Source organism: Corylus avellana, chromosome ca1, assembly GCF_901000735.1.
Source record: "Corylus avellana chromosome ca1, CavTom2PMs-1.0".
NCBI lineage: Eukaryota > Viridiplantae > Streptophyta > Magnoliopsida > Fagales > Betulaceae > Corylus > Corylus avellana.
Window position 1 is genome coordinate 34,862,864 of NC_081541.1, and position 15,276 is coordinate 34,878,139.

The 15,276-nt window shown below is 34.6% G+C and overlaps 2 protein-coding genes across 2 annotated transcripts in view; both read left to right on the forward strand.

The window, feature by feature from the left end:
* The first annotated feature begins 9,151 nt into the window (after positions 1 to 9,151).
* On the forward strand, positions 9,152 to 12,017 carry LOC132167816 (uncharacterized). Its single transcript, XM_059578845.1, has 4 exons — positions 9,152 to 9,877; positions 10,628 to 10,717; positions 11,649 to 11,716; positions 11,850 to 12,017. The coding sequence occupies exons 1-4, from the start codon at positions 9,161 to 9,163 to the stop codon at positions 11,986 to 11,988; spliced, it is 1,014 nt and encodes a 337-aa protein (XP_059434828.1). The 5' UTR covers positions 9,152 to 9,160; the 3' UTR covers positions 11,989 to 12,017.
* Positions 12,018 to 13,154: 1,137 nt separating this feature from the next.
* LOC132167412 (uncharacterized) overlaps positions 13,155 to 15,276 on the forward strand; it is a 4,017-nt gene continuing 1,895 nt past the window's right edge. Inside the window, exons 1-2 of the mRNA XM_059578380.1 lie at positions 13,155 to 13,913; positions 14,050 to 14,142. Of these exons, the coding sequence (XP_059434363.1) occupies positions 13,290 to 13,913; positions 14,050 to 14,142 (717 nt within the window). The 5' untranslated portion in view covers positions 13,155 to 13,289. The remainder of the gene's footprint in view (positions 13,914 to 14,049; positions 14,143 to 15,276) is intronic.

A 15,276-nucleotide genomic window follows, 5' to 3' on the forward strand; every position in this document is an offset into this window, starting at 1 on the left:
CGAGCATTGGACACAATATTCTATATCGTTGTGTAGCATTTAAATTCACATCCTCTTGCACATTCGTTGTCGTAGTATTTAAGATGTCTTCACTATTTGCTTCTCTTGTCCACCTCTTCAAAATGTATGTGTCGGGAATTGTCTTTATATCAAGTACGTAAAAAATTTTCAAAGCATGACAACACAAAATCCCAAAGGTTTCGAACTTCCTGCAACTACATGAAATTATTTTATTGGCATGGTCGTAAACTACTTTGTACTCTTTACTGTCATTGACAAACCCAACAATATATTCATGCACTAGCTGGCTATCATTGCAGTATTTTACTATCGCTACTAATGCATAATCATACTCATCATGAAATTTTTTAAATATCACAGGAGTATATGTTGGGCTTGCTTGCTTCAACAAAGGAGAATTCTTTAATCCCAAAGTAGTCAATTTTTCTCGAGCATTAAATACAGCCTCCAATTCCTTATGTCGCTTTTGCTTTGCCACCAGCTCAAAATGTTGAAAAAAATTCCATTATGCTCAAATTTGATTTTAAGTACGCTTTCAAGTCACTCTCACTAAGTTGAGTACTTCGCACTCCAAGAGTAAGGACTTTCTTCATGTGACATCTAGCCCATTTTGTCTTCAATTTGTATATACCATCCAACCAACTAATTGACCCGACGTTGTACTTCTGAATCATTTTGTCCCAAGCATTTTCAAATTCAGCCTCATCATTATATTCAAACATACAAGATTTAAAGTCTCGTAGAAAATAAAAACCATCTTTCATGAAATTCCCCAATGCTTGATGCCATTTTGCATTATGTGCCAAGTACATAATCCATGCCAAATTTTTGGCATTACCTCAATTAATGCCTTTGCCATTGCAACATCTTGATATGTAAAAATTGATCGAGGCTTTTTACTTGCATGTGCATCCAAGAAACTTTTAAAAAGCCATTTGAATGACTCTACCGTCTCATCATATAGAAATGCAGTCCCAAAAATCACAACCCCTCTATGGTAATTAAAACCAGTAAATACAGCCAGGGGTCTGAATTCTTTATTAGTGTCATATGTAGTATCAAAAGTCATCATGTCACCAAAATAGACATAGTCAACGATCATTCTTACATCAGCCCAAAAAATATTCGTAATTTTTTCTTCGGTATCTAATTGGACTGCATAATGAAATAATGGATCTTTATTAATTTGTTCCTGGAAGTAGTTCAATAAGCTACCTGCTTCACCATATATTAAGTTCATTTTCCGTCTTGATCGAAGATAATTTTTTTGATCGAACTCAGTATATCCAAGATTTGCCTTCCCACCAGCCTCTCTACTCATCAATGCATGTGTTGCCTTATGAGAGATTCTAGAAGCACATGCCAAATCAATTTCAGATGCTTAAACTTCTGACATTTTACAATGCGACCTCATCATATAAGTGGTTTCTTCAAGATGCAAAATATGATTATGTTCAGCTACAAAATTATAAACCTTGTACTTTCCAGTCTCTCGTATTAATGAAATCGACAATCCTACAGAACAACCAGTCCTTGTTTCATCTCGATGACGAGTGTAAAGATGATTTCGCTTTTCTACTTTTCGAGCACCCTCCTTACAACAAACAAATCTCTTTGTTGTTATTTTTCCATTTAACTTTCTTTTATTTTCAAATTGTTTTCTCACACCAAAACCCATTTGCCTTCCATAATTTCCCCAATGATTCCATGCATCCTCTGGAGTATCAAATTTCATACCAACCTCGGGTGTCCAATCTGTCTGAGAATTCACATTTTGAGAGGAATCACCTACAATGACATCCATTCCTTTTTTTTTTAATGTAAAATTATATCTCTGTCATTAACAATTAATAAATCAAAATTAAAATATGCCAAAATAACATCACAAAATAATTGCTACATGTGGACTATTTCCTTCATCTTATTGTAGCGCCCCAGAATTTTCAAAGTTATTTAAATAGATTATTTTGATGATGATGTTATTTTAATATCAATTTTAGCCAATGATTTTTGGAAAATTTATGGTGTTTCAGAGAATGATAAATAGAAAATGGTAATTGGTAAAATAATAAGATAGTAAATGGTAAGAAGAATTGTATTGGTAAGTAGAATAGTAAATGAAGGTAGAATAGTCAATGGTAGGTATAATAATATTGGTATAAGGAGGGTAGAATTGTAAATGGAATGTAGAATAGTCAATGGTAGGTATAATATTGTTAGTAGGTGGAATAGTAAAATGAGAGTATAATTGTAAATGGAATGTAGAATAGTCAAAGGTAGGTATAATAGTATGGGTATGTGGAATAGTAAAATGAGGGTAAAATTGTAAATTGAAGGTAGAATAGTATTTGGTTTTTCCTATAAATAGAGCTCTTCCCCTTCACAAATTTCACCACTCCCCTCCCTTCTCTTCCACATATTCTTCCTTCTTCCGCTTTCTACTCGATATTTCTTCTTTCTGAGAGTGTTTACTCAGAGTAGAAAGAGAAAAAGCGAGACAAAGCGCTGCAAGAAAGAAAGAACACGAGAGATAGCGGACTTGAGAAATTAGTTTCAAAAGATATACTAGTGGTGTTAGTCAGATTGGAGCAACTAGATTCCTTCAGACCACTTTTAGCTTCAGTCTAGAGGTAAGTAAATTCACTACATCTTCTAAAATTACTTAAAGTCATGCTTTTTATACATTCTTGTATCAAATTGTAAATGATTATTTTATTTACCTGGCATGGAGATATGTTGCGTGCATGAAGCATTTATAAAAGAATTATAGAAAGTTTCTATTTCTTTAAACGCTTTCTAAGTACAACAAGTTTATATTTGAAAAAGTTTTCATTTTAAGAAAAGAAAGTTGAGAAATGATGATGATTATAAGAAAGAAAAATGATGATAAACCCTTACATGTTGCCCTAAAATGCATCAAAAGAAGTACAAAGAAAAGTACAAGAGATAAGATAAATGTTTATGAAATGAGGGCACATGTATGGAGGAGAGTATTTTTGGCCCCAAGATAAGTAAGAATGAGGGGAGTTCGGTACCGATACTCGGATGAAGGCAAAACCAATGAAGGAGGCTATGCAAGAAGGTGGTATTCCATCAACATGACTGTTGAGTACACCAAGAAAGAGTTAATTGACGGTCGAGCACGGCTGAGGCCACAGTTCAGTGCCATGGTCACAAGGACCCACAACCCTCGTACACAGGAGTAACAGTTTACATGGGCCCTAATACGAGAAAATGAAAATATAATTTCAACAATGATATACTATGATGATTTACAATGATGATTTATAATGATGCATTATGATGATGATTTATGACGATGATTTATTACTAGATGTAATAGTATGTATATGCTACAGGAGATGCAACCGTACATACATGTATTATTATGGCTGGATGTATATTTATTTGTGAAAACGATTTTCAAAACTGAGAACAAGGAGTAAAACTATTTATGGTTGTGGACTTTACTTGCTGAGCCCCTTTTGGTCTCATTCAGTTTTATTTCTTGTTTTCAGGTAGAAAGGACGCTGGAATAGGAGGCCGGAATGGGGGCGGGAATAATTATTAAATTTCAAAGTCTTTTCATATCAGTTATTGTAATAATATGATATTCTCCAACTAAAGTTTTATGTTTTCTACTTTCGCTTGTAATAAAATCTCTTGAAGAATGTTTTATACATTTATTGTATCCTTTAAAATCAAGTACTCTGATAAACCTTATAGATCTTTGCAAAAACTTTTGTTGTAAAAGAAGAAAAATGGCAAACTCAGCCTTAACGGGCTGGGGATGTTACACTTATAGTACCGTATGAGCTATTGATAAAATGATTACATGAAACTAAAGATAAAATAACAATTACACGAAGCTAAAGGTAGAGATTTGCAACAAAATACCACAGTCCACATAGATTTGCAATTTGCAAAAGTTTGAGTCAATCAAATTTCTTTATTCAACCCCGTGAGAAGTTGCAACTTTTTAACTTTAAATAAAAAAGTAAGCATAAGGAATCACAAGTTGCAACCTTTTTCACTTGAAAAAAAAATAAAGAAAAAAAAAATTCAATACAAATAACTAAGCAATTGATTAAATTATACCTTTTCCCTTTGGCCTTTTATGCTTCAATTGACTTTTCATTAATCTTCGATCACAGACCTCAGAGCCCCTTCCAACTTGATATCTCTCTTCAACAACATCAGCATAAAACACTTTTACCACCCAACCATGCTAAGATATATATGTGCAAACACATTTTTCTATTTGTATGCACATAGAAATATATATTATACTCTAGGTTTTCTTTCAACAAATTATAGAAGATAGAAAGACATGAGAAGAGTACTAACATTATTTTGGAGCTCTTTTCTTGTTTGTTAGGAGGTAGAAATCCGACACTAACAAGGATGAAGCTTTTTCCTGTTGTGAGGAAGAAGCTTTCATGGTGTGGTGAGGAAGAAGAAGGGTTTTTTTTTTTTTTTTTTTCAAATGAGGAAGAAGCGTGTAGAAGAAGTTTGAGGAATGAGTTCTCTTTTGTTTTTGGAGGGAAAACGAAATAGTAATTAAAAACAGTACATTGGTAAAATCAAAAAATTTAAAATCAAAAGTTACTGCACCTCGATTACTCTCAGTTATGTTTTTGTTTATTTCTCAATCTTTTGTGCTACTATTTAAGTCTAGTTGTAATGTATAAGAATCCATCCTAATATAAGGGTGTTTTGTTTTGTTTTTTCTATTCAAAAGGGTAGGACGACCATGTGTGGCTTTTTTATTTAGGTGAAATGAAATTATATATATATTAAAAAAGCGGGTCTTAGACGCGCCTCCACACGCCGGCAGAAGAATCTGGGCCTGAGCTTCACGCGCCTCAGCGCCACCACAACGAAGCACGTGTGCTACACGCGCTAGAAGTTCTCCTACATCCACATGTCGTTCAAACAGAGTGCCACCTCAACCCTAGTCTTATGTCAGCACCTCTGCCACGTCAGCACATTCTCATGCTTGACTTTAACCAATTGTTGGACTTTTGATTTTGATTATTCAAGTTTACTTTGACCGTTGGCCGTTGACTTTGATCGCTCTCAGAGTTGACCAAGTGTTTCCTACTCTATTTTTCGTCCTGATTTCATATTTGTGGTCTGTTTTTTGCTTTTGGCATCTCTATACAGCAGAAAATGAGATTCTTCACCAAGTTAAGGCCTTTGTTTTATCCGGTTCAAGTCGGTTCATGCATTGTTCTGTTCAGTTCAGTTCCACAACCTTTTTCAGCACAGTTCAACCTGGTTCAATCTTCTTGAGGTCATTTTTTCTCGGGCACTCTCGTGTCAAACCAATCCTTTCATTTAGTCCATGGGTTCGGACCAAACAAGCCCATTTCAAATGGCCCACTTACGCCTTGCCAACCGCCGCCATCACTGGTTACTGCAGCCTCTCCCCAAGCCATCGATCCATTACTAGCTTAGAATTTTCAGGTCAGACCTTTCAATAATCCACGAATTTTTGGGCGTGATTGGCCCTTTCAACCGGCTCTTTCTCTCAACTTGACCAGGCGAGACGGTCCAAGGGTTTCAAGCCAAATTAGCTTGTTCAACCAGCCCTTTTCTCTCTGCTCAGCAGACCAAGCGAGCTAGTCCATTACTAGTATATGGTTTTCGAGTCAAATTGTCACCAAGTGAACCAAGCTCCAGTCCAAATGCATGACTTAATTAGCCAAGGCCCATCACAGCGGCCCAATCCACTATTCCATCAGTAGGCCACCGGTCTCTTACAACTTTTATGGCGTCACTCTGGCAACTCTTCCGGCACAAGTAGCTTTTTCGGCGAATTCAAAGAAAAAAAACATTCTTTTTCTTTCCTTTTTTTTTTTTCTCAAACTCAAGTTTGCACCTTGCGTTTGAGGAGGGATGTTAATAATATATATTTGATATTATTTTAGGGTTATTTCCTTCCTTATGTATTCTAGGGTTTCCTTAGTCTAATAGGTTTACTTGCGTATCACTTATAACCTCTTTATAAATAGAGGTCTCTGTAATACTTCATCATAATTGATCTTACTACAATGTAGTCCATTATATGCTTCCACTCTCTCTTCTTCAGTATATATCTCCAATATATTTAACAGTGTCTCCCTTTCTTGTTGTCATCCGTTTTGGAATTGTGGTTTCAATTAGTATGATTTACAAATGTTTATTTTTAAAAATTGCGTTTTTAAAATTGTTAATTTTTAAAATCGCAAAGGCATTTGGTAAAACATGTAAAAATAATATTTTTATCAAATATTTGTTATGCGAAATAATGATTTTTGTTTAAATTCGTGCCTTTTCAAATAAGCGTACCCTAGCCTACTTATAGAAATCACATATTTTTATTCTTATTTTATATTAAGCGTTTTAAATCGCAATACTAAACGTATTATGTTTTGCGATATATTTTAAAAACATAAATTGTTCTTGCGAATTCACAATCCCAAACGCACCCAAAGTAAATATATAAAAATTTTGGTAATATCCCTATTTCACATCACATGCATTGTAACAAGAAATCTGTGGTAATTAATATCCTTTAGGTCATGAACCCTCAACATCACGATTTATATCCTTGGACTTAGGCCAGTTAGCCCATTAGAAGGACTGACCAGCCCAGCTCCAAGTTAGCCCAATAATGTTGCTATTGGTGAGGTATCGCTATCAAGAAATTGAATTCCTATTTCCACAATTAATATTTGTGTCTTACCAAATTAGGAACTGGCCGGGCCCGCCGGCTTCTCCTCCTTCTAAGACTAATAAAGCTCGATTTGGGCCTAATGTCTCACAGTCTTGGTCTTTTGTTGATGATCGTATCCAAATATTTTGGATTAAAATTTGGAAGTTTAAATTGTATGCAATTCAAGCAATTTTATAGCAAGCAGAGATTATTATAATCACGCTCAAGTAGAACAGTTACAGTTAATTTTTTCCACCTGCTTGTTTTAATTAGAAAAAAAATAAATTTTAAGCAACTTTACAGAGGAGAGGCTGCGAAACCCACATTTCTCAGGTAGGTCAGCTTCGACTCTGAGCTGCCTGGAATAGGTAGGCCTTGTAGTTCACACTCTTTAGGGCTTGACCTCTTTACCATGCTACCCTATATAATTCCATCGAACGGAAGACAAAGAATGTAAGTTTTTTAATACAAGATTCTGTTTAATACTGCAATTTTGCAAGTTAAAAGTGAGTTTTTAAACAAAATCGTGAATAGTGTCCAAACTTAGGAGTACGCTTTTTTTTTTTTTTTTTCAAACGACAGAAATTTCTTTCAAACTGGTTTGTAGGAAATTTTTTTCAACTTACTCTAATAAGTGCTAAGTCTCATCTGTCACATATTTTCTTTAATGTTTTAACAATAATTTATTATCATTCTATTAATTTAGAAATCAAAACATTAATTTTATAGAAACTAAAAAATATTAAATAACGTGGGATAAAAAAAAAAATAGTAATTTAAAAATTTAAATCTCAATGGAATATGCGAACAGCTCAGATAACGTAAACAAATTTCGTTTTCTATTTGGCATTGACTTGGAATTTCTAAACTAAGGGATGGTTACACCATGACTCATCCTCGTAGTTGTAGCCGGAATTAAGGAATCGAAGGAGAAACATCCAAAAAGAAGAAAAGAAGAAAAAAAGAAAAAGAAGAAGAAAAGGAATAAAAGGAGAAATTGGTAACCATCTCTCATATGCATGTACCCTGCAGATGCTTAATTTGACTTTGAGCAGCAAAAAAGGTGTGGGAACAATTTTATTTTTGTTTAATATAAAACACATCTTAACCCCCAAAAAAAAAAAATTCAAAAAGTACAAAGGAGAGTCTTTGTTACTCCTAATCCTAAGAAAAGTAAAGGAAATGAGAATTGTCGGGAATGCTTTTAAACATCGAGTGAAAAACGACCCATTTAGCAACCGGGTGTACCTGAAAATTGGCACATTTACAGACCTTAAAACTTAGAAATGATCCAAAACGAAATAGAAGAGAGCTGATGATGATAGTCACTAATGATTCGAGGACACGACCAATTTATAAAGAAGTGGCCTTGGTTGAGAGCTATAATGGTGAGTGAGGGAGTTACCTTCAAACAAGATGAAAGAGTAGCCATGGGATGGAGTCGGTCGGATACCAATGAGGACTGCAAAAGCTTCACCAAAAGAGACATCCGAAGGTGACAGCCTAAGAGTGCGGGCTGCCATAATCCATCCATCATGATATAACGACTCTCGGTTATGTTTTTGTTTATTTCTCGATCTTTTGTGCTGTTGTTAGATACAAGAATCCATCCTAATATAAGGGTGTTTTGTTTTGTTTTTTCTATTCAAAAGAGTAGGAGTAGGACGACCATGTGTGGCTTTTTTTATTTAGGTGAAATGAAATTATAATAATATATACTCACCAAAACCTCAACAAAAGAACGGTCGCCAAAGCAAGGTAAACGGTCTAGCTACGGTCTACCCACAAGGTTGCTTTATTATGTGCATGTGAAGAATTGAGAGATATGTCTAGATACGTTGTAACATAGAATTAATGTAAATTATATGAAGAGATTATTTTATACTTTGTAACCTAAATCGTCAAAATTTATCAATGCAACCTCCTTCATAAGAGAGAAAAATTTCAAAGCCATCTCCTTAGCCAAATGGAGACCACCCTACGGCTGTGACTAGTGGTGGTGACCTTGAATGAGAGGGTTAATTTGGCCGTTGAGATTACCTCTCCAACAAAAATTCTTGAACTAATTTAGTATCTTAAATTGTCATGATAAAGTTTTATAAATACAACTAAATATCTTTTTTTTTTAAAAAAAAAAAAAATTATTTTTTACGAGGGAGATTGATAAAATGCTTTATTATCATCATTTCCTCCTATATTTAGTTTTATTATTATTAAATTAACCCAAAATAAATAAAATAAATAAATCAATATATATATATATATATATATAGCCAGCTCAGGTGGGTTCGTATCGTATCAAGATCGACTGAATGGAAGTGGAGTTATTATATCCAATTCTTCCAACCATAAGTCCATAAGAGGAAAAGTCAACTTTCAATTCTTCTCTCCATGGTTTTCGTGTCTGACCCGAAGGAAAAACAGAAAGGAACATCATAAATGACTGTCCTACATTCTCTTTCAGTTTCTTCATTCAATTCCTTTGAGTTTTTGTGTGTTGGAAGAGAGAGAGAGAGAGAGAGAGAGAGAGAGATGGTGAACATTTTTGCAGTATACAGGCCACTGTTGCGTGGACTATTGAGTCTAGCTGGGGTGAGACCACAAATGGTGGAAATAGAACCAGGAACAGCCATGCACTTCTGGGTCGGAAACGACGTCGCCAAGAACAAACAAACCAAACCCAAGCCTGCTGTTGTTTTTCTTCATGGGTTTGCAGCCGATGGCATTATAACATGGCAGTTCCAAGTCTTTGCTCTTGCGAGAAACTACAGAGTTTATGTGCCGGATTTCCTCTTCTTTGGCGGTTCACTCACCGACAAACCAGACCGTTCGCCTGAGTTTCAAGCCGAGTGTTTGGCCAAGGGTCTGAGGAAGCTGGGCGTGGAGAGGTGCACGTTGGTGGGGTTGAGCTATGGAGGGATGGTTGGGTTCAAGATGGCTCAGATGTACCCGGATTTGGTTGAGTCAATGGTGGTGACATGCTCTGTCATGGCCTTGACCGAGTCTATCAGCGGTGCAGCCCTTGAGAGGATCGGGTTCAATTCCTGGCCCGAGTATTTGCTTCCGGACTCGGTCAAGGGGGTTGAATTGCTATTTGACGTTGCCACCTACAAGCTTCCAAAGATCCCTAATTTCATTTTCAAACACTATTTGGAGGTATGCTTTAATGGCGCTCAACCTTGCCTTAAATGATCACTTGTCTTTCCTTAGAATATGTTATAATATTAATTAGTTAAACCATTAAATTTTTTTATCAACTCTTTTGGATCCACATGTAGATGTCTTAGAATATTAATTAAATGAAGTAAGTTTTTAGATAATTGGTGACCCGTTTTATGGGCTTAGCTTGTTTTATCTGATTAAGATCATGTTATGTACAATTTTTTTTTTTATAGAAACTCATGCCGTTAAAGAGATATATGTTTTGTGTAGTGAATCTTGCATATAAAATTGTCTGAGATAGAGATAAATTTACTCTATAACTCTCTCTCTCTCTCTCATAGGCTAACCAACAAATATTTGAGTAGCCTAATAATAAAGAATTCCCGTCCTATTTTATTTACTAAGCAAAAATGATACTATTTAATAATCAAAGCTTGTAGCATAGAGAAAAAAAAAAGAAAAAAAAAAAAAAAAAAAAGCATGGCACACACACTAAAAACTAAAAAGAAGAACGCGTTATTCACATGAGAAATGCTAAAAACTATGTTTTTATTTTGCTTTGTTGATATAATACTGCCAATAGTCATTAGATTAGCTATTGTTAAATAAATAAATGACTGATTGGAAATGCCATATCAACTCATTAAGATAAAAAAAATGCAATATATAATATTGCTATTCTATATATTCACATGCAAAATTCTATTTGTTTGTGATTTGTAACTCATCTATGACAACTTGCAGGCAATGTTTGACAATAGAAAGGAGAAAGTCGAACTACTCAAGGCTTTGGTCACTGATGACAAGGACTTTAACCTACCTCATTACCCACAGGTTTGAATTAATTGCTCTTTTTAGTTTTTACATCTTTTCAATTAAGATGATTTTAATTACTAAAAAAGCAAAAAGAAAAATATTATTTTTTAATTGTGAGCAAGAAAATTCCACCACCCCATATCACTTTTATGACTTTTTTGGATTAATGTCACCGAGACGTGATTCAGCGCACGCGGCGTGTGTGGCACGCCCACGAACGCCAGTGCAAATTTTTTTTTTTAAAAAAATTTTTTTTGCAGGCACGCCGCGTGCTGTTTTACATTATCCAATGTCACCTAAACAGATTGGCCCTCCATCATCATCAGTCCGGGCACCTCTCTTTATGTCTCTATCTTCTGTCTTGTCTTTTTGTCGCTCAAACAGTAGTTTGCATGACAAGAACATCCTAACTAACGAATTAAACCTCGGTTAAGTTGAAAAGATAGACAATACTTGGGAGTTTTCTTTTGTTAGAGTATATTTAATTATCATATATTAAATAAGAATCAAATATGGGCTGAAATTAGGTCAATTATAAGCCTCAAATGGACATGGGTCTTCAAACAATACTACAAAGATCAGCTCTGGATCATTAAACAATACCACTAAGGTTAAAAGAGATAGGTTTGGATCAACAAAACCAACAATGACCAAAATTAATAATGGGTCAACAAAGTTTTTGTTCGTAAGATACTATTCATGTTCTATGATGAGAAATTATGCAAAAGTAATGACTATAAAAGAGGAAAAATTCATTGGACCATTGAGATCGAGCACTATCGTTAGCCTAATAGCTTTGATACTATGAAAGAAAAGATAATCAGATAAAAAAAAAAAAACATCTTAACATCTTCCAATCTAATTTTAGAGCCAAAATAAAAAGAAAGAGCAGAAGTGAGATTACAATGGTTTGAGACAATTGTTGACCTATTGATGCATATTGGTGCAGAGGGTACATCTCCTGTGGGGAGAGAATGACATCATCTTCACCATGGAAGTTGCCAAAAACTTGAAGAGGTATGTTGATTGCTTTACTGATCATAATTAGCAATACTTGGACCGTTTGATTGAAAGCTAATACAATCAAATGGGCCTTAATTAACCAGCTGTTTAATTATACTGATTAGATTTTGAGTGTGATTAATTACAGGCAACTGGGAGACACAGCTACGCTCCAATACATTGAGAAAGCAGGCCACCTTGTTGAGATGGAACGACCATTCGTCTACAACAAACACCTCAAAGAAATTCTTGCAACTTTAATGGAAGAAGGAAACAAAAAACAGTGAAATTTTTATCGTTAATTTGTCTTCCTATTATTTTGGAGCTAAATATATAATTTCTTCAATGTATTAATATTTTCTACATTATTAATAATTTTTTTAAATAGAAATAATTTGGATTCTCCGGAAGCTGCCTTGAAAATTAGTCGGGCCTAATTTCAACGGCCCAGTCCAAAGCTATGGATTTATGTTGCTGATACTAACCCAATTGTTTCGGGTTCGTTTGGGATGGATCGACGGGCTGCCAGGCCCAAGTCCATCTCTTGGTTGGGATGACAATGATAACTGTTTTTATTTTTTCTTCATTACCGACAGCAGTCAGAACAGTCCGACACAAGCTTTGAATTAAAGTCATGATTGTGTCTTCAAGTGGCCGTGTCTGACCAGAAGAATGGAAATAATACAAAAAAGTACTGTTTGTAATATAGCCTTTAATTTTTAAAAGATACTAAGTAGCTCCCAAACTATTAAAATGTATCAAAAATATCACTTTTTTTTTTTAATATTCTTATAATATCTCTATTTTTTTAACAAATAAAATAATTGTAAAAAAAAATCAAAAAATTAGTGAAAAATATCAAAAAAAAAAAAAAAAAAAAAAAAAAACAAACAAACAAACGAACGAATAGGTGAATAAATACAAAACAATTTTTTTTTTGAATAAATAAATAATTTAGGTTAATTACATTGACTAATTTAGGCCAACTACAGTAACTATTTATGTCGTATTAAAGTAAAATCAATGGGGGAATAAAAATTTTTTTTAACAGAATTTGACTTTAGGGACTGAATTGTTGTTTTTGAAATATCTCAATAACCGTACCTTTGATTTTACTTTAATACGACATGAATAGTTACTGTAGTTGGCCTAAATTAGTCAATGTAATTGACCTAAATTATTTATTTATTCCTTTTTTTTTTTTTTGTATTTATTCCCCCATTGGTTTTTTTGTATTTTTGAAAAATTGTTTATTTTTTATAATTATTTTATTATTTTATTTGTTAAAAGAATATGGATAATATTATAGGAATATAAAAAATAAGTGACATTTTTTTATACATTTAATATATAGTTTGAGGGCTACTTTAGTATATTTTGAACATTAAAAAACTATATCGTAAACGGCAGATAATTTGGGAGCTTTTTCATATTTTTTCTCGTAAGAAAAGAACAAGCTAAAAAAGAAAGGAACGAAGATGGATTATATAAACCAATAAACCACCATTCTCTAAGAAGTTTATGTGCTTGAATTTTCTTCATTCCTTTGTGTGTGTGCTTGTGTCTCGGAAGAGAGAGAGAGAGAGAGATGGTGAAGATTTTTGCAGTATACAAGAAACTGTTGCGTGGACTAATGAGTATAGCTGGGGTGAAACCCCAAATGGTGGAAATAGAACCAGGAACAGCCATGCACTTCTGGGTCGGAAACGACGTCGCCAAGAACAAACAAACCAAACCCAAGCCTGCTGTTGTTTTTCTTCATGGGTTTGCAGCCGATGGCATTATAACGTGGCAGTTCCAAGTCTTTGCTCTTGCGAGAAACTACAGAGTTTATGTGCCGGATTTGATCTTCTTTGGCGGTTCACTCACCGACAAACCGGACCGGTCGCTGGAGTTTCAAGCCGAGTGTTTGGCCAAGGGTCTGAGGAAGCTGGGTGTGGAGAGTTGCACCTTGGTAGGGTTCAGCTATGGAGGGATGGTTGGGTTCAAGATGGCTCAGATGTACCCGGAGTTGGTTGAGTCTATGGTGATCACAGGCTCTGTCATGGCCTTGACCAAGTCTTTCAGCTGTGCTGCCCTTGAGACGATCGGGTTCAATTCCTGGTCCGACCTTTTGCTTCCGAACTCGGCCAAGGGGGTTCAATTGCTTTATGAGATTGCCACCTACAAGCTGCCCAAGATTCCTAATTTCATTTACAAAAACTATTTGGAGGTATATATATTTATATATATATGAAGAATTGTGGTCATGTTTTATTTACTCAGCAAATGAACCTATTTGTTTGTGATTTTTAACTCTGATCTATATATATATATATATATATATATATATATATGAGTACTTGCAGGTAATGTTTGACAACAGAAAGGAGAAAGTAGAACTACTCAGGGCTTTGGAGATTGATGACAAGGACTTTACCCTACCACATAATTACCCACAGGTTGGAAATATTTATAGCTCTTTTTATACATCTCTCCCTCTTTTAAGGGGATATTCACTTTCTTTAATTACCTCTCGATGATTTTGATTAATAATTAAGAAGAAGATGACACGATCCCAATCACCGCCAGAAGCTTTCGTGAGTTTGAGTTAAAAAATTTCTAAGAACCAAAGAGAGAAAGAGAGAGAGAGAGAGAGAGAGCAGGAGGAGGATTATTTCATGGAAAAAGTTAAAAAACAATCTGACATCCCTCTTTTTATCCTGCCTTTAAAATTTCTATAGTTTTTACTACTGCGTAGAAGCTCGTCCATGACGCTTGTGATTTTCTTCATTTATTTTTTTAAACGTCACTTAAACATTTAGTAGGAAAAACTACATTTATCTTCCCTCTAAATATTGTCCCCTGTGCAGTGTGTCCATTCAATATGTTCAATGTCCTCCAAATCTGCCCGTTTTGAACCCAAAATAATAAGAATACCGTTCAAACCCTTCATAAGATAAAAATTCAGAAAAAAATGTAAGCCATTTTTTTTTTCCTTTCATTTTGAATTGTGAGGGGGGACATTGCAATCCCAATAATGATTAAGAGAGACATTATAAATTAAGAAACATTACAAAAAGATGATAGTTAGAGGAGGGGACCAGGGTTGGGAGGGAGAGGTAAAAGTAGTTAACCCTATTTATTATAAGTGCTGAAATTATTATAACGAGGTACAAGTAGTTAACCCTATTTATTATAAATGCTGAAATTATTATAACGAGGAAAAAGTGGTTAACCCTATTTATTAGGACCGTGATACATAGCACGCCGCGTGCTGTTTTACTTCACCCTATTTATTATGGACAAGGATCCTCTTTAGTCCACTTTGAACTGGAGAGGATCCAGTTGATGGCTAAGATCTCTACTTAGAGATTCTAAGGTCATCAACTTGCTGCATAGCACATTAAAAAAATATTATTATTTTATTATTTTACTTTTAAAAATAAATAAAAAACAAAATAATAAAAAATTAAAAACAAATATATATATATATATAAAAAAGAAAGGGTGGCTTGCCACCCCATGTTGGCCACAGGGGGTGGCCGGCCACCACATTTTGGGGCATGGGGGTGGCGACGCCACCCCCATGGGCA

Coding starts and splice junctions, on each gene's coding strand:
- LOC132167816 (XM_059578845.1), top strand. CDS start 9,161: ATGACTGTCCTACATTCTCTTTCAGTTTCTTCATTCAATTCCTTTGAG. Junction 10,718..11,648: donor ACCTACCTCATTACCCACAG/GTTTGAATTAAT, acceptor ATATTGGTGCAG/AGGGTACATCTCCTGTGGGG. Junction 11,717..11,849: donor GTTGCCAAAAACTTGAAGAG/GTATGTTGATTG, acceptor GATTAATTACAG/GCAACTGGGAGACACAGCTA.